The following is a 19106-nucleotide window of genomic DNA, read 5'->3' as shown; positions in this document are numbered from 1 at the left end:
TATAAAGTCATGGAATGTGCAGCTTTAGAGTTTGAAAATTTTAAGTCTGAAATACCTAAAATGATAATCAGTAAAAATTACTTGAATTTATCTAAACAAATAATCAGCTGGGCAAAAAATACTATGTCTAAATGTATTGAAAAGAGACAAAACATTTTTTGGTGATTAATTATGTTGAAAGTTTTAGTCAGCTTTAGTCCAAGACTGGTATTTGTTACTTCTTAAATCAGTTTTGGTAATTCCTGGTTTCTTAGAAATTGGTGTATTTCTGAAATTTTATAATTTAGTAGCATAAAATTGTTTGAGTCTCTTGTTTCTCATGTCTATATTTAAATATGAATGTATATCTACATATACATATACACACACACACAGACCCTTAATGAGTTTGCCAATGTTTTATCATCCAAAGATGCAGCCCCAGCTCTTATGTAATTTATCACTTAATAAATGTCATTTTGGGGGGTTCATTCACTAAGTTCTATGTTTTTTTTTTTTTGTTTTTGAGACAGAGTCTCACTCTGTTGCCAGGCTGGAGTGCAGTGGCACAATCTCGGCTCACTGCAACCTCCAGCTTATATTGATAAGGAAATAGGTTCAAGGGACTCTTCTGCCTCAGCTTCCCTAGTAGCTGGGACTACAGGGGCGCGTAACCACACGCAGCTAATTTTTGTGTTTTTAGTAGAGACAGGGTTTCACCATGTTGGCCAGGATGGTCTCAATCTCCTGACCTTGTGATCTGCCCACCTTGGCCTCCCAAAGTGCTGGGATTACAGGCATGAGCCACCATGCCTGGCCTGTGTTCATCTTTAACATTGTTTACTTTGAAGATGCATTGGTTTTTTGCTTATTGTTCTTGAAGAAAAGATTCAGGATTGTGAATTTGTGACTGCAGCTTTGGTCGTATCCCAAGGTTTTCAGTGCTAGTTTAGTTTTTGTTGATTTTGTTTCTAGTTATCCTTTTGGCATTTCCTTATCAATATAAGATTTTTTAAAATTCAAGTGTTGTGGTTCATTTTATCCAATTTTTGGTTACTAATTTCTTGGTTTCTTTGTGTTGTGGTCACATCATGTGGCTTTTACACACATTTCTCTTTGTTTTGGGGATTTGCTTACTTTTCTTTGTAGTCTTGCAAGATTTTTTGTGAAAAGAAAAACTATCAAGTTCATCACCTTTATCAATCTGACCTTTGCCATGGACTTCTTTAGATTCATTTGATTCAAGCGGATCTAAGTATTTTAAACATTTAGAATACTAAGTTAAACAAGGCTTGAAATTGAGTAAAAGCAATCAAGAAAATCATTATTAGCTTGGGCGTTGGTGGCTCATGCCAGTGACGCCAGTACTTCAGGAGGCCAAAGCAGGAGGATTGCTTGAGCTAAAGAGATCGAGATCAAGTTGGCAAAAACATGAAAAGACTAAATACTATCTCTACCAGGAAAAAAAAAAAAGCCAGATATGATAGCTCATGACTATAGTCACAGCTACCCCAGAGGCTGAGGTAGGAGGCCAAGGAGTTTGAGGCTATGGTGATGGTGAGCTATGGAGGTACCACTGTGCTCCAACCTGTGTGACAGAGTGAGACTCTGTCTCTTTTCTTTAAAAAGGAAGAAAGGAAAATCAATATTAGTCTATTAATACATTTTCTTATTGTTTTAAAACTGTATTTGGAAAGTTTCAAAATGCATTTGGAATGCATTGTTCTAAAGGCAAGTTAGAAATCCAAATTTCTTTTGCACAGTTATTTCACCATTCTTACTAGTTTTGGTTGTATGATGGGAGATAGACATATAAAAATAACTTATTTAAAATGTCAGTGAATTTTTTGTAATGGGCATTCCTGGATGATAGGTGAAATTTGAACATGAACTGTTTTTTAGATAATAGTATTGTCTCAATGGTAAATATTCTGAATACATTTGTTTCGTGATTTTGCAAATAAATGTTTTCTTTCTTAGAAGACAAATGTTGATGTATTTAGTAATAAGCTTGTGATGCAGTAAAATCCTGTCAAAATGTTTGGGAAGGAAAATAATACATAAGTATATATAAAAATGTATGCCTCTCTTTATATATATGGGGGCATACATTTTATATATATATTGCAAGATTATATTTATTATATATATTTATTATATATAATATATAAATATTATATATATATATATGCCCTCACACAAGATAGAAAGTATGGAGCATGTGTATGGAGGGAGAGGAGAAGTAAACAAAAGGGGCTGAATGTTAGTATTTGATATATCTAGATGTAAAGTATAGTTCTTGCACTTTTCTGTTGAAAATACACCAAAATAAGTTGGCAGTGATGAATAGCATATTGTTAGGTGTTTGTAGGGTCTATTTTCAAGGGAAATTGACAAGTTTGTTGGTTTTATGTTATAATTACACATATAAATTAATATTAATGTATGATTAGAGTTCCTGATAAAATAAGTCTGGGAACTGCTGCATAGTATATATATTCCCCATAGAGATTAATTAGCATATTAGTGTATTAAGGATGCTGAGAAATAACTTAGAAGGGGGACTTTATTTAAATTAACACTACCCATACTTCTTTGGAGTAGAATGTTCTTTTTTCAAGGTACCTCTTAAATATCCTACAGATCAGTGGGAGCACCACTGTGGGATACTTTTTAATTAGAAGATTGATTATTTTCTTCTCTATGCTTACTCATCATTATATATTTTTGAATCAGAAAGAAACTTATATTGCCTAATAACTTTTGGAGATCTTTTCTGTCTCGTCTAGCTCTAACACTGTGCTGTTATCTACAAATTTGGATCTTCATTGCTGATATCTAGATCTGCTTCATCGAGGAATATCGACTTTATTTTAATATTTTCCTTTAAAATATTTTGTTTTATTATAATTTTGCGGAAGTTAATTTGACACATTTACGAGGCATTTATTTAAAATAAAATCAATGCATTCTTTTAATTATTAAAAAATAAGTAGTTTACAAATGTTCATTATTATATAATTATTGGTGATCTTAAAGAAGAAAACATCCAGAAAAAAACAAAACAAAAGAAAAAAAAAAAAAGAAAACATCCAGGAATGTTTTATCTTTAGATGTGTACAGAACAGGAATACTATAACTTCCTACATTAATCTTTTCAAAATCAGTGAAAATGACTAATGCATAAATGAGCTTCACCATGGGCAAAAATGAAGCTAGGCAATGCAAGAAAGTAATGGCTTCAGGGTTAAATATTGACTAAATGAATTACCCTCATGTGCTCTATAGCTAAATAATCTGTTTTGTTTTCTCTACCTCAAACAAAATGCTGAAGTGGGGAGCTAAAATGGCAAAGGAGATTGTTGTCTTTCTGAATGCTCAAATAATTTCAGAGACATGAAGACTAAGCATAGGTCATAAATAGGACACTGAATATACATAGAGCATCCTGATGATTTCAGGATAACAAATGTAGCACTAGAGTATTAAGTAAATGCCTTTTGAAGCTTAAAAGCCATTTGTTTTAACAAAGGAAGGATAGTAATGAACTTCAGGAAGCAATTACCACGATTTGTATTAGCTAAATATATAGAGATTCAAGAAGATGAATTCATTGGAGTGTCAGAAAATTAATATATCCCTAATTTTAAAAAAATTTATCATAGAAAATAAGTCTCTTGTAAAACATCTATAGTAGTTACTGTGCTGTATTTCAGTGCAGAATTTGACTTTCCATGAAGAAAAAATGAAAGACAAATTGTAATATAACAATTTTATAAACTTTAAATGATAAATCATAGTAAATATATATTTATAGGATGAGCGTGGTGGCTCACTGTTGTAATCGCAGCACTTTGGGAGACTGAGGCAGGCAGATGACTTGAGGTCAGGAGTTGGAGACCGGTTTGGCCAACATTGCAAAACCCTGTCTCTACTAAAAATGCAAAAAGTAGCCAGGCATGGTGGTGCATGCCTATAATTGCAGCTACTTGGGAGGCTAAAGCAGGAGAATCACTTGAACCTGGGTGGTGGAGGTTTCAGTGAGCTAAGATCATGTCGTTGCACTCCAAAGACTGTCCAAAAAAATATGTATATATATATTTACATAATATTATATAATAAATTTTATATGTATTTCTTAGATAACAAGTATTCTATATAATAAAAATTGAAGGCCGGGCATGGTGCTCCGCCTTATTCCAGCATTTGGGAGGCCGAGGCGGGTGGATCACGAGGTCAGGAGATCAGACCGATCATGACACACAGTGAACCCCGCCTGTACTAAAAATGTAGCAAACATGTAGCCGGGTGTGGTGGCGGGCACCTGTAGTCCCAGCTACTCAGGAGGCTGAGGCAGGAGAATGGCGTGAAACCAGGAGCGACTTGCGTGAGAGCGAGAATTGGGCTCGCTGCACCCAGCCTGGCGACAGGTGAGACTCCTCGCAAAAAAAAAAAAGAAGAAGACAAAGAATTGAAACAAAAATGTTGCAAATGTATCCATCGTACAATGTGCATTGTGAATGTATTTTTATTTAAATACAATACGGTTATAAACCTGATTTATAACGAATATTAAATGGGATTGTAGCTTGAAGGTAAAACAATGAGATAGGGCAGGATTCAGGCCTTTGTGTAACATAACTATATTCTAATGAAAAGTAAGCCAATTACTTCTAAATAGCTTGCGATATTTTTTCTAAAACAATTTTAGATTTACATTGTTAATATTAGGCTTTCAAATTCTTCACATGTTTAATCCAGAGAAGTCTTTTTTAGGGAATCTTACAGGAATCATTGTATCATTCAGCTATTAAATAAGGAATTGTTCTAATTCACATCTTATTTAAGAACTTTACTAGGTTATATCTATTTCAAGTATGAGAAGAATCTAAATAGAAGGACTAGAATTGGATTAAAGGTGATCCAGATAAAAAATAGTAATTCTAATGAGAAAATTTTTTAACATTGAAAATAGTACCCTGTTTATTTTTTTTAATGTTAGAGTCAAACCATTGCACATTACTGTGTAAAATACACAAAGATGGTAACTTGCTGCTAAAGCCCTTTTACTTTTGAGTCTTTGTCTTTTTTTCACCTTTGTAATTTTAAGTTGTGCTTTTATCACTCATTTATTTTCTATCTTTATTTCTGTTTGGGTTAAAGTTACAAACAGCAAGTTCTTGTGTTTAAATTCCTGAAAATGTTGCGATGGAATTACAGTAATGTGTTATGGCTTGGGCCCCTCGCAGGAGTGTATCTCGCAGTCAGCAGTGAAAACAAAGTTTGAACAGCACACTATCAGAGCTAAACAGATACTAGCTACTGTGAAAAACATAATGGATTCAATAAACCTGGCAGCTGAAGAGAAAAGGTATGAGTTTTTTTCGTTGCAACATAAAAATGTTATTTTTTTTTGTCAGACTTTTGTTCAGACTGAGGTTTTAAATTGTTGTACTATAAATACTTTTTACAGTGAAATCAGCCTTGTGGGTTTAACTGATGCCTACTTGTATTTTTTAAGTGCGTATTTGAAAGTGTCAATATTTATTCTGCAACCTTGCACACATCATTTATATTCCCTGGACCTCACTATTCCTGTGTATGAATTGTGATTTTTAAAATGTTTTATGGCTATTTCTTCAAGCAGATTTTCATGAAGAAGTCCAAAACAGGTAATCCTCTTTTTGCATTCAACCCACAACCCATTTTTTAATATAGTCATACATCGGTATTTTGAAATCACTATTTTATACTAGTTGTGTTTGTTTATCGCCTGATGAACAAACAAGGTGATGCTACCTGCCAACCAGAAAGTTGATTCGGTAAGCAGTACCCTTTATGTTATACTGTATGGCATTATTTTATACTATTTGTTACCTTGTAAAGGTGGCAATGAATATATGAAAATACCAGCATTATTGATAAAAAGTGTAATTCTCACAAACTTGGTATGCTTGAAACACAGAATGGAATGTTACTAGATGTGACAAAAGTAATGATGTTAAACCTCAATAGGACCTTCAGTGGACTTAAGCCAATTAAAGGAAACATAAAAGCATCAAAGCTTAAGTCCAAGATGTCATAACATTGGAATTTTAAATGTATTTGCTCTTGCTGGGAACAAAGACTCTCTCATGTCCCTGTGTGTTGCTTTATAATGGTACTTTCTTAGGAGTGAATTAAGTTCAAATGCAGAGAACTGCCAGCATATAAAATGCAAGGATCAGAACCGTGAGTCTGAACTCAGCCCCTGTGTAGAGCCTCTGTGTCGCCTCTGTTTAATGAGATTGTGCTGCTATAGCAGTTCCTTCTAGCTCAGTTGCTTTGGTATAGTACCCAAATTTTGGTCTATAAGATTGATTTAATTAGTAGTTATTTTTAAAGACATAGGACATTGAACAAAGTATAGCACAAAGAAAATGTGATTTGAGGATTGTGTAATCATAATGTCTTGGGAACTTCTTAAGTAAAAGATCTTCTTAAATGGATCTCAGACCTTTTTTTTCCTGTATCAGCCGGAGGTGAACAAACTTTTTTTTAAAGAAAGAGCCAGACAGTAAATATTCTAGGCTTTATGGGCCATAAAGTGTCTTGGAGCTACTCATTTCTACAGTTTTAGAGCAAAAGCAGCCATAGATAGATAATAGGTAAATGAATGGGTGTGGCTGCATTTCAAGAAAACTTTAACAAAAGCTGGCAGCTGGCTAGATTTGGCTTGTAAGGTGCCATATGCTGACCCCTGCTTATTAACTAAAGTCAGTATTGCATTCTGTTTTGCCTGTTCATATTTATGAAGTGTTTGAAGACTTTGAATTCTTATTCATCCTTTCGGGGTTTCAGGTGCCACATGGGCAGAGAAACGTGGTTTCTATCAAATGGTCTATATAAAATACTTTATAAGTGAAATATTACTTGAATCCTTTCAGATGTTACAAGTTTTTTTTTCTTGGGTCATGCTAATAGATGGTTCAATCCACGAATGAGTCCCTTGCTGAAATGCTTTAGGACTTCAGTCTACCCTGAACGTTGATTACTCTGTATTACTGAAATAGGCATTATTCAGTGGAAGAGAGGGAAGACCAAATTGATAGACTGGACTTTATTCGAAACCAGATGAACCTTTTAACACTGGATGTTAAGAAAAAAATCAAGGAGGTTACCGAGGAGGTGGCAAACAAAGTGGGTAACAGTAGCTTCATGATTAAAATAACCTGGATGGAAATTATTTTGATAAAGCTAAAATGTTATTCCTGTTACTTTAAAAGAATGTTTTAAGATTTTCAACTTAATTTTTTTGAGTAATTGATAATCTTGTTTAATTATTTTAACTCCGAATTTTTCATATTTTCAGGTTTCATGTGCAATGACAGATGAAATTTGTCGACTGTCTGTTTTGGTTGATGAATTTTGTTCAGAGTTTCATCCTAATCCAGATGTATTAAAAATATATAAAAGTGTAAGTTAAAGTATAGATAAAATTATTCAGAGACAGTTTCTTATTATTCTATACCCTCATTTATTTCATGGTTTGGCATTTCAGTGTCTTCATGGCAATCAGTACAAAATGAAACTGTTAGATTGCCCTCGTGTAATAAATGTAAACTATCTTGTATAAAAAGTAAATAGAAAATTTATACTTAGAATGAGATAAAGATCATTTTAGGACAAGGCACAGTGGCTCATGCCTGTAATCTCAATACTTTGGGAGGCCGAGGCGGGAGGATCACTTGGGCCCCGGAGTTCGAGACCAGCCTGGGCAACATAGTGAGAACTGTAATCTACAAAAAACAAAGTTAGGCTGGGCGGTAGCTCGTGCCTGTAATCCCAGCACTTTGGGAGACTGAGGTGGACGGACCACGAGGTCAGGAGTTCGAGACCAGCCTGACCAACATGGTGAAACCCTGTCTCTACTAAAAATACCAAAAAAAAATTAGCCAGTGGCAGGCGTCTGTAATCCCAGCTACTTGGGAGGCTGAGGCAGGAGAATCGCTTGAAACCGGAAGGCAGAAGTTGCAGTGAGCCAAGATCACGCCACTGCACTCCAGCCTGGGCAACAAGAGCAAAACTCCATCTAAAAAAAAAATAACAAAGCGTGGCGACACGCTCCTATAGTCCCAGTTACTCAGGAGTCTGAGGCAGGAGGATCAGTTGAGCCCAGGAGGTCAAGGCTACAGTGAGTCAAGATCAAAGCACTCCAGCCTGGGCAACAAAGCAAGACCCTGTTGCACAAAAAAAAAAAAAAAAAAAAATCAAATTAAAAGACCATTTTGGCATTTACTGCATTTTTTATGTCTTTATAAAAACTACATGCTTTCTGGAGAAAAAATAATATGGATATTTACCATTGTTAACAGGAATTAAATAAGCACATAGAGGATGGTATGGGAAGAAATTTGGCTGATCGATGCACCGATGAAGTAAACGCCTTAGTGCTTCAGTCCCAGCAAGAAATTATTGGTAATATTTATGTCTACAAGGTCATGTCTGGTTTGTTTTTTCATTCATGACTCTGGTAAAGAGCTTATTTTCCTTTAGGCGTTCCATTGAAGGTAAAACACTTACCATTCTTTCTTAAAATAAGTGTTGTAATTTTGTTCTTTCTAGAAAATTTGAAGCCATTACTTCCAGCTGGTATACAGGATAAACTACATACACTGATCCCTTGCCAGAAATTTGATCTCAGTTATAATCTAAATTACCACAAGTTATGTTCTGATTTTCAAGAGGATATTGTATTTCGTTTTTCCCTGGGCTGGTCTTCCCTTGTACATCGATTTTTGGGCCCTAGAAATGCTCAGAGGGTGCTCCTAGGATTATCAGAGCCTATCTTTCAGGTATGTATCTTTGAATCTGCCAATTTAGACTCTCCTTTATTATTTTGTTTATGTGATTTTTCTATAATAAAACCAGCTTTACAAAATCTGCATATTTAAAAGCTAATATCTGTCTCTTAGAGCCATTTCTGAGGTAGATATTTAGTTTGAGCATCCCCAATCTGAAAATCATTAAAGGTCCAAAATCAAAAACTTTTGAGTATGGTGACACCACAGGTGGAAAATTCCACACAAGACCTCATGTGAGGTCATAGTAAAACGGCAGGCACACAACACACAGTTTATTCAGTGTCCTCAGGGGAAAGACTCAGCCTCCTCTAACTGCAATATATCTTTTCCACACATGCCCAAATTCCCCCACACAAGCACACCTGTGAAGGGTACTAAAATGGCACATGTGCAGACCCAATGCACCAACAGCAGGTTCCCCATGATGCCCCACAAGGGACCAAGACCTTTGTGCATTACCCACTGTGGGCTTCTTTACTTACTCTCTTTTCTCTGGTGTAAAGATACTGTTGAAAAAAATTTTTTTTTGAGTAGGGATGTGTTTGAGATGGAGGCTTGCTCTCTGGCTCAGGCTGGAGTGCAGTGGCACAATCTTGGCTCACTGCAAACTCCACCTCCTGGGTTCATCCTGTTCTCCTGCCTCAGCCTCCCAAGCAGCTGGGATTACAGGCACCCACCAACACGCCCGGCTAATTTTTGTATTTTTACTAGAGATGGGGTTTCACCATGTTGGCCAGACTGATCTCAAACTCCTGATCTGAAGTGATCAACCTGCCTCAGCCTCCCAATGTGTTGGGAATACAGACGTGAGCCACAGCTTCCAGCCTGTTTAAAATGTTTAAAAGGCCTACAGATACCCTCGTGGGTGACATTGATAAGAAAAAGAAGAGGCATTTATTTTATTTATAGCACAAAAATTTAAGCTGTTGGAAAAACTGGATAACAATGTGAGAAACTTCTTACAGAAGAATGATGTTGGAATGAACACCATATATGACCTAAAAGAAAGAACAACTTTCCTAAAGTTGTTCTTTAGGCCTAAACTGTTGAAGTTCTGTGCTAAAAATGATGACAGAAGTTAAAAAAAAAAAAAAAAAAAAAACTACAGCAAGTTAAATATGAAGATCTTGATCATGTATTGAAAGTGGATCCATCAGCATTTCAGTGAACACATGCCACTTAAGGACATGCTGGTTATGAAATAAAGATCTATTAAAATGAACTGAAAATCAAAGGGAACTGTGAGTATTCAATTGGCTGGTTAGAGAAATTTAAGGTAAGATAGCATTAACTTTTCTAAAGGTTTGTGGTGGTAAAGCATCTTGATCACAAAAACAGTAGAGAAATTCATTGATGAATATGCCAAGTTGTCTCTGATGAAAATCAACTCCAGAACAAGTCTGTAATGCTGACGAAACATCACTGTTTTGCCATTATTGACCCAGAAAGACACTGACTACAGCTGAGAAGACAGCCCCTACAAGAATTAAGGATGCAAAGAACAGAATAACTGTGCTGGGATGTGCTAATGCAGCAGGCATAAATGTGAACTTGCTGTGATAGGCAAAAGCTTGCATCCTCACTGTTTTCAAGGAATGAATTTTTTACTAGTCCATTATTGTGCGAACAAAAAGGCATGGATCCCTAGGAACATCTTTTCTGATTGGTTTCACAAACATTTTATACCAGCAGCTTGTGTGCACTTGCAGGGAAGCTAGACCAGATGATGACTGCAAGACTTTGTTATTCCTTGACAACTATTCTGCTCACCCTTTAGCTGAAAGTCTCATAAAAAATAATGTTTCATTATTTTAACCTTGTGACCAGGGTATTCTAAGATCAATGAGGAGTAAATACAAAAACCTTTTTTGGGCAGCATGCTAGCAGCAGTCAACTGAGGCTGAGTATGGAAGGTTTTCAGAAGGAGTTTAGAATGAAAGCTGCCATATATGCTGTTGCCAGCACAAGGAGTTTAGGATGAAGGATGCCATATATGCCAGCACTTGGAAGACAGTGACTCAGTTGTGTATGCCTGCAGCCTCTGCCTGTCACTACATTTATTGATGATGAGCAAGTTGGTGACTTTGAAGTATGTCAAGTGAGGAAAAAATGACGTCTGACCTCCTTATGCAAAAAAATAATATCTTCAGAGTCCATCTGTAAGCTGGAAGAAGGGTATATCAAAGAAGTGTTTAACATTGATAATGAGGCTTCAGTTGTTCATTCATTAACTGATGACGAAAGAGCTAAAATGCTTCTAAATCAAGGTGATTATGATAATGGTGATAATGAAGATGATGTCGTTGACCCTGCAGAACAAGTGCCTATAGGCAGCATGGTGATGGGCTTCTTGAAGCACTAGAGCAGCATGTATTCATAACAGAACAAGAAATAGGTTTATAAAATCAGGGAGAGACTTCAACAAAAACCACTGTTAGAGAGGCAAGTAGGTGGTACTACAGGAAACATTTTAAAAGGCCATTCAGTAGAATGTCTTATTATGCCTAGAGGACCCACTTCTTGGTCCCCCAGCTGCTTCTGATGTTTCTTCTCACCTAACAAAGTAGTGTGTACAGGAACTTTTTAATCAAAACATAGCATTGTAGGTAGAGACTGAAAGCCTGCCATTGTTGCTGTTTAACAGCTGATACAGGTGTTCTGTGCTGCTTAGTTTGAATACATTATTTTTCACTATTATTAATGGTGTGTCTTATATTTTTACTGTTAAGTTCCTTTGTGTGAATAGGTGTAAGAAAATGATTGCTTGTCAGTAGCATATAAATTCAGTCAAGAATGATGGTGATGCCAAACACCCACAGAGTGTTCACATGGGTGGCTGACATAGTGACACCTGTGTTTTCTGATGAGTCAATGTATACAACCTTTGTTTCATGCACAAAATTATTTAAATATTGGATAAAATTACTTTCAGGCTATGCATATAAGGTATATGAAACATAAATGAATTTTGTGTTTGGACTTGGGTCCCATCCTCAAGATAGCTCATTATAATATCTATGAAAATATTCAAAAATCCTAAAAAATCTGAAATCTGAAACACTTCTGATCCCAAGCATTTTGGATAGGGAACACTCAGCCGGTAGTATGCTTAAGGGAAAGCTTATCATAAAGCTTTCGTCCATTACTGTTGCAGGTGGTGCTACATTCATTTTTTAAACTTTTCTATTTTCTTAGAAGATTTGGTTTTCACATTTCAAATAAATTAGAATAAATACAAGCTTTTAAAAGAAAAGTTTAAAAAATTTATCAATTCAGTAATTTTAAGGAAATATGTGAAATTGTAAAACCATCACCACAATTGAGTTTTAGTTTTTGTCACCCCAAAGCCGTTTTACTCATTTGTAGTCAATTATGATTTCCACCTGCAGCCTCACCATGAATCTGCCTTGTATTTATGGGTTTGCCCTTTCTGGACATTTCCTGTAAATGCAATCATATAAAATAAGGCCTTGTGTGACTGGTTTCTTTCACTTAGTATAATGTTTTCAAGGTTTATCATCATGGTATCAGTGTTGTAGGATGTATTAGTACTTCATTTCTTATTATGGCTGAGGAATATTCCATTATAGATATAACACTATCCATTCATCATTTGGTGGACATTAGGGTAGTTTGTACTTTTTAGCTATTATGAATAATGCTGCTATACATATTCATCTACATGTTTTTTATGTGGACATGTGTTTTCATTTCTCTTTAGTATATACTTAGGTTCTAGTGTGTATAGAGTAGTATTTCATTGGAGATTTGATTTGCATTTCCCTAATGACCAATGATGGTAAACATCTTTTTGTGTGCTCACTAGCCATTTGTGTATCTTCTTTTGTGAAATGTCTATTCAAAGCTTTTACCTATTTTTAAATTACTTGAGTCCTACAGAGTTGCAGGGTTTCTTTGCATATTCTGGATCAAGTTCTTTCTCACATATATGATTTCCAAATATGATTTTTATTTGCTTTTTATTTTTTGAGACAAGGACTTGCTCTGCCCAGGCTGGAGTATGGTGGCATGATCACAGTTCACTTGCAGCCCCTGCTTTCAAGGAGCTGGGACCACAGGCATGTGCCACCACACGTAGCTAATTTAAAACAATTTTATGTAGACACAAGGCCTCACTGTGGTGCACAGGCTGGTTTCAAACTTCTGATCTCAAGCTATCCTCCTGCCATGGCCTCCCAAAGGGCTGGGACTACAGGCATAAGCCACCGCACCCACCCCCAAATATATTTCTCTTGTCTGTGGCTGTGCATTTTGAAGTTTAAGAGGCTTTTATTTTGAAGTCTTTTTGTTTGTTTGTTTTGGTTTATCTTTTTTTGTTGTTTGTTTCAAGATTGTGCTTTTGTTGTTAGTTTTTTTAAAAACACAATTCGTTCCTCTTGAGAGTTGAAGGCCTATTGTTACATTTAGACCCCATTGTATATTATGAACATTTATTATTGTTCATGTCATTAGTCCATATTGTAGACAAGAATTTCCAAATTATTTTTATTTTCTACGTATATTTCCTGTATACTCATCATTTAGAGTAATTTTTCCCTCATAGATGTGCTATTATAATTTTAAAGAGTTTTATAAAGGTAACTTTAATTTATAGTTGTTTAAGTATAATAATCTGTTTTCCTTTTTTTTGTTTTGGCAGCTCCCTAGATCTTTAGCTTCTACTCCCAGTGCTCCTACCACTCCCGCAACGCCAGATAATGCATCACAAGAAGAACTCATGATTACATTAGTAACAGGATTGGCTTCCCTTACATCTAGAACTTCTATGGGTATCATTATTGTTGGAGGAGTGGTAAGAAAGATTACTTTTAGTATAATTAAAATTGAAATGTTTGCAAGGCTGCCTGTTAGCTCACAGAAGAAAAGGTATATAGTATTTACTTCTGTTTATAGGATTTGTAAAATAGTATGAACATTTACAGGTTAAAGGTAGTGAATTAAATATCACAAGTCTCATCTTAAATTTTAAAAAACATACATTTTAGGAATGAACTGTCACCATCTAGCTGGTCTTCAATACTTCCTAAGCATTTTCACATCATAGCACCCAAAGAAATATTTGTACATTGGGATAATAAGAAAACCCCAGGTGCCCTATCTAGCCTTCTCTGAATATCAAGGGGATCTATCTTAAGTATTAAATATTATTTTTAGTAGTAGTTATTTGTTTTTTTAAAAAAATTATATCATTAACAGCATAGATATACTTGTTTTGGTTTTTGAAAGATCTGACCTAAAATAGTTAATGTCGTTTTATTGTTGAGATACATTGAATCAGTTTATCAAATCTGGCAGCTTATTAGCTCTCCCTTATTTGTGTGCTGATCCCTTTTAAGCCTGATTGATTTCTGGTAACTTCAGGTTTTCTCATAGAGAAGGAATATACAAATGTATCTAACTCAAAGATCCATAAGGAACTAAAATGCTTTTAAATGTGCTCTCCAAAATGGTGTTTTTCCTTCTCAGACTAACCTGTGACTTTATCTTACAGATTTGGAAAACTATAGGCTGGAAACTCATATCTGTTTCATTAACTATGTATGGAGCTTTGTATCTGTATGAAAGACTGTCCTGGACCACCCATGCCAAGGAGCGAGCCTTTAAACAGCAGTTTGTAAACTATGCAACTGAAAAACTGAAGATGATTGTTAGCTCCACGAGTGCGAACTGCAGTCACCAAGTAAAACAGTAAGTTGAAAGGTGCATCTTTCCTTTAAAAAAAAGTTACTGAAATACTACATACATGCAGAAAATGCACAAAATAAATGTATTGCTCAAAGAATTATCACAAAATGAACATGTTTTGTGATCGCCACAAATGAGAAAAAATAAACCAATACTAAACCTCACTGCTGTCATTTCTCCCTCCTAATCACTATTCTTCTTTCCATTCTCCTGATAGGTTAGGTTTGAACATTAGAAAATTGGTAGATAGGAACTCTCAAGAACTCTGGAGGGGTTTAAAAAGATAGTTCTTAATTTTGTTGTTTTTTTTTTTTTTCAGAGATAGGGTCTCTGTTGCCCTGGCTGGAGGGCAGTGGCGCAATCATGGCTCACTGCAGCCTCAAATCTTGGGCTCAAGTGATCCTACTGCCTCAACCTCCTGAGTAGCTGGGACCACAGGTGTGTGCCACCACACCTGGATAATTTTTAATTTTTTTTTTTTTTTTTTTTTTGAGACAGGGTCTCAATATGTTGCCCAGGTTGGCCTTGACCTCCTGGGCTCAAGTGATCCTCCCTCCTCAAGCCTCCTGAGTAGCTGAGATTATAGGCATGAGTCACCATGCCCAACTCAAAAGATCTTCAGCAGACCTGTTCTAAATTTATGTACCTGGCTAGGCAAGGTGCCTCATGCCTATAATCCCAGCACATTGGGAGGCTGAGGCAGGTGGATCACTTGAGGTCGGGAGTTTGAGAACAGCCTGGCCAACAAGGTGAAACTCCATCTCTATTAAAAATACAAAAATTAGCCGGGCATGGCAGCACATGCCTGTAATCTCAGCTAGGTGGGAGGCTGAGGCACGAAAATCGCTTGACCCTGGAAGGCAGAGGTTGTAGTGAGTTGAGATCACACCACTGAACTCCAGCCTGGGCAACAGAGTGAGAGACTATGTCTCAGAAATACATAGTTGCCCTTAAGATATTTGTGGTTTCTTTTTTTTTTTTGAGACAGAGTCTCCCTCTGTCGCCCAGGCTGGAGTGCAATGGCACAATCTCGGCTCACTGCAGCCTCCACCTGCCACATTCAAGCGAGTAGCTGGCACATGCCACCACACCCAGCTAATTTCTTTTTTTTTTTTTTTTTTTGAGACAGAGTCTCACTCTGGAGTGCAGTGGTGCGATCTCGGCTCACTGCAGCCTCTGCCTCCTGGGTTCAAGCAATTCTTCTGCCTCAGCCTCCTGAGTAGCTGGGACTACATGTGCATGCCACCACACCTGGTTAATTTTTTTTATATTTTTAGTAGAGATGGGGTTTTCACCATGTTGGCCAGGGTGGTCTCGATGGTCTCCTGACCTCATGATCCACTTGCCTCAGCCTCCCAAAGTACTGGGATTATAAGCATGAGCCTCCACGGCCAGCCCCATGCCCAGCTAATTTTTTTTTTTTTTTTTTTTTTGTATTTTTTTTTAGTAGAGCCAGGGTTTTACCGTGTTGGCCAGGCTGATCTCAAACTCCTGACCTCAAGTGATCCACCTGCCTTGGGCTCCCAAAGTGTTGGGATTGATTACAGGCGTGAGCCACTGCGCCCAGCCAGATCTTTGTGGTTTCTTAATTAAGAAAACAATGAATAGAAAGGTAGCCTGGCCAAGCAGTCTAAGAAAGCTGAATGAATTCTTAGCATTTAACAAATGAACTTAATGGTAGGCAGACTCCTGATTTCATGGTGAGTGTAATGTATTTTTGCTCTCGCGGTTCAAATTTATAAGTTAAATGCTATTTTATTTTTAGATCTCAGGAGAATTTTATTATAACATATACCTAAGTCGACCCGATTTCTGCTTTTATGCAACTTAAATATTTGTTTCATTCATGTGGTAAAAAGATAGAGAACTCCAGTCAAGTCAGGGTACAATATTCTGTATTTGGATGCCTCTTGAGAGCAGAATTTAAAAATTCTTTGAGTTCAAGATAACTTCAGTTTAATGGGAGAAACTAACATTTATATAATTATAATACAAAGTAAGAGTGATAAGAAATATAAGAAGAAAATAAACTATTATCATTAGACAAGGCTGTACAAGTTACATAAATCATGAAGGATAGTAGATCAATAAAGATTTCCTAGACGAGATGTGTAGCATATGAGATTTGAACACGCTGTATCAGAAGATGAGATGCAGACAACAACCCAAATCAAAAGCAAGAAGGTAAGGGGAAAGGAATGCATTCAAGGACATGAAGAGAAAAGTTTCAGTGTGGCACGTGTATATAAGCTGTGTACATACATTCAGTTATAGACTTCATGGCAGGATGTGGCCTTGTCTGTATGTGTAGATTGGGGTTTGGATAATTAGGAATTCTGAGAGTGATGTCACCAACACTCAGCTCTAAAACAAATAACTTTGCAGTAGTATATGAAATTGTTCAGACTCAGGAGACAGGAATTGCAGGAACGGTAAACTGTTTCAGATACAAAATCAAAGCCTGAAGTAACAGTTAATAATTGCAGAGAATGGTTACCAGGAGACCTCAAATTTGAGGAATTTGTTCATTTATTCATTCATTCATTGACCACGTTTTTTGAGCCTCTATTTTATCTGATAGTTGTAATTTATATTAAGAATGAGTTTTCATCTAATTAACATATTTGGACATCCAAAGAAATCAGCTGAAATTCATATAAATAAAAACAAAGTTAATGTAGCTTTCCATGCATTGATTATCAAACATTTATTAATTGGCTCCCATGTAGCAATTCATACTAGGGGTTATGGGAAATAAAAACTTGACTTGATCCTCTTTCTTAGAAGACTTGGCACGTTAATGGAGGCAACCTCAAATAATATCTCAATTAAAATAAACTAAGTAAATATTTAATATTTAACAAAATATTAAAAGAATGACACATGCTTCATGTCTAATACTGGGATTTGGTGGAATGGGAAGAGGTATGCTCCCATTTAAAAATACAATGTTTGCCAAAGTTGCTATATTAATTTAAGCTCTCAAATATAACCCTTTGATTCTAGAAATATTGTTAAATTTTGGTATAGTAAGGTATTTTTGCCTATGTCACGAAAGTTCGTGGAATTTTTTTTCTGTTCTTGATAATTTCTTACTTTGATTGGGCAGGGTCCCAAGCATGAGTAAGGTTTATTGTGCTTCTGAAGAAACAGACCTGTCTTTGTCTTTATGTAGCTTGTTCTTGTTCACAGCCATATAGCAGAGGTAATATCGTCTCTTGAGCCAGGATAAAATTCAGCCCACTAGTGCCATACCTTCCCTCTTAGCATTCTTAGTGTTCTGATTCCCTGTAGTTTAGAAGTTTTTTAAAACTTGTGTTCTCCTTTTTATGTGAGCTTTAAATTAAAGCTTATTCATTTTGAAGACATTTATGACTGCTTCTAAATTTTATTTTAAGAAAATGGCTACCACTTTTGCTCGCCTGTGCCAGCAAGTTGATATTACTCAAAAACAACTGGAAGAAGAAATTGCTAGATTACCGAAAGAAATAGATCAGTTGGAGAAAATACAAAACAATTCAAAGCTCTTAAGGTATGTAAACCTTTCTTCTCAATAATTTGAACATTTACTCGTCTCATTACAAAATATGTAAAATTATTAATGAATTTGTATTCATACCTAATAGCTCTTTGTGTTGGTTTGAATGAAAATCTTCCATATTGAATTCCAGGTGTTTTGCAGTTTCACCGAAGGCTAATTTCAACAAGAAAACAAATCTGAATCGAAAGAAACTTTATAGATCCAAATTTCATTAGGCTCTTCATTAGGCTATATTTGTCCCTTTCAGAATAGAAGTTGTATAATTAAAAGTGGTTTTTAGTTGTATATGTTCAAGACTCATAACTTCTGTTTTCATGGGAGACTATTGATTGTGTATACTTAAATCATAACAAAAGTAAGATTTCCTGATAAAATGTGGATTTCTGGTTTGATATGATTCATTATATATTATTTAGGGTCTAATGAAATTTGCTTTTGGGGACAAGACTGAAAGTGTCACCATTCGGTCTGTAGTTGGGAATTCTTACTCAGTGCTTAAGAACTTAACTTTCAGCTTTCTTACTTATGCTTACCCATTAGGCTCGCTTGTCAGAATGTCTTGGAAGAACGATTAAACCTCATTTAGTCCCTGCTGTTACTTCTAGGACACATACTACACAAAATTGCCCGTGTAAGAATAGCTTAGTAGTCAATGTTTACAAATTGGAGGGACTGTCTTTGTGACCTGGATTTTTGGACGTGCTTAAAACACCCATAGTAGTGATTATCCATAGCGTCTTCATCTGACCAACACACGTGTTCATTGCACCTTAGTTTCAAAATCTCTGGAAAAGATGACTGCCTGTCACTTAGATATTTCCACCCTCACCCACCCATGTGAATTGTATGTATTCGATTGCCGCTATTTTAAGTCAGCTCATCCCAAATATACCTTTCAAATTTGGTGAAACTGCAGTAGAAATTGGTTTTTTGTCTTAACCTTAAACTTAACCCCGTAAGTTTTTGTGGTTAATTTTGGTTTTGATTTATTCAGCTTTTGATAGAGAAATGCCTAGGTAAGTTTTTTTTTTTTTTTT

The 19106-nt window shown here is 35.9% G+C and overlaps 1 protein-coding gene across 1 annotated transcript in view; it reads left to right on the top strand.

The window, feature by feature from the left end:
• The window catches only part of MFN1 (mitofusin 1), a 46990-nt gene that overhangs the window by 25324 nt on the left and 2560 nt on the right, over positions 1-19106 (top strand). Inside the window, 8 exon segments of the mRNA XM_017877245.1 lie at positions 5229-5350; positions 7032-7158; positions 7331-7435; positions 8334-8436; positions 8584-8813; positions 13483-13635; positions 14335-14535; positions 17927-18060. Of these exon segments, the coding sequence (XP_017732734.1) occupies positions 5229-5350; positions 7032-7158; positions 7331-7435; positions 8334-8436; positions 8584-8813; positions 13483-13635; positions 14335-14535; positions 17927-18060 (1175 nt within the window).

The sequence above is a fragment of the Rhinopithecus bieti genome, unplaced genomic scaffold, assembly GCF_001698545.2.
Source record: "Rhinopithecus bieti isolate Rb0 unplaced genomic scaffold, ASM169854v2 scaffold_76, whole genome shotgun sequence".
Lineage (NCBI taxonomy): Eukaryota > Metazoa > Chordata > Mammalia > Primates > Cercopithecidae > Rhinopithecus > Rhinopithecus bieti.
Note: the sequence above shows the minus strand (reverse complement) of the source record. Positions and strands in the feature narration are given on the sequence as shown.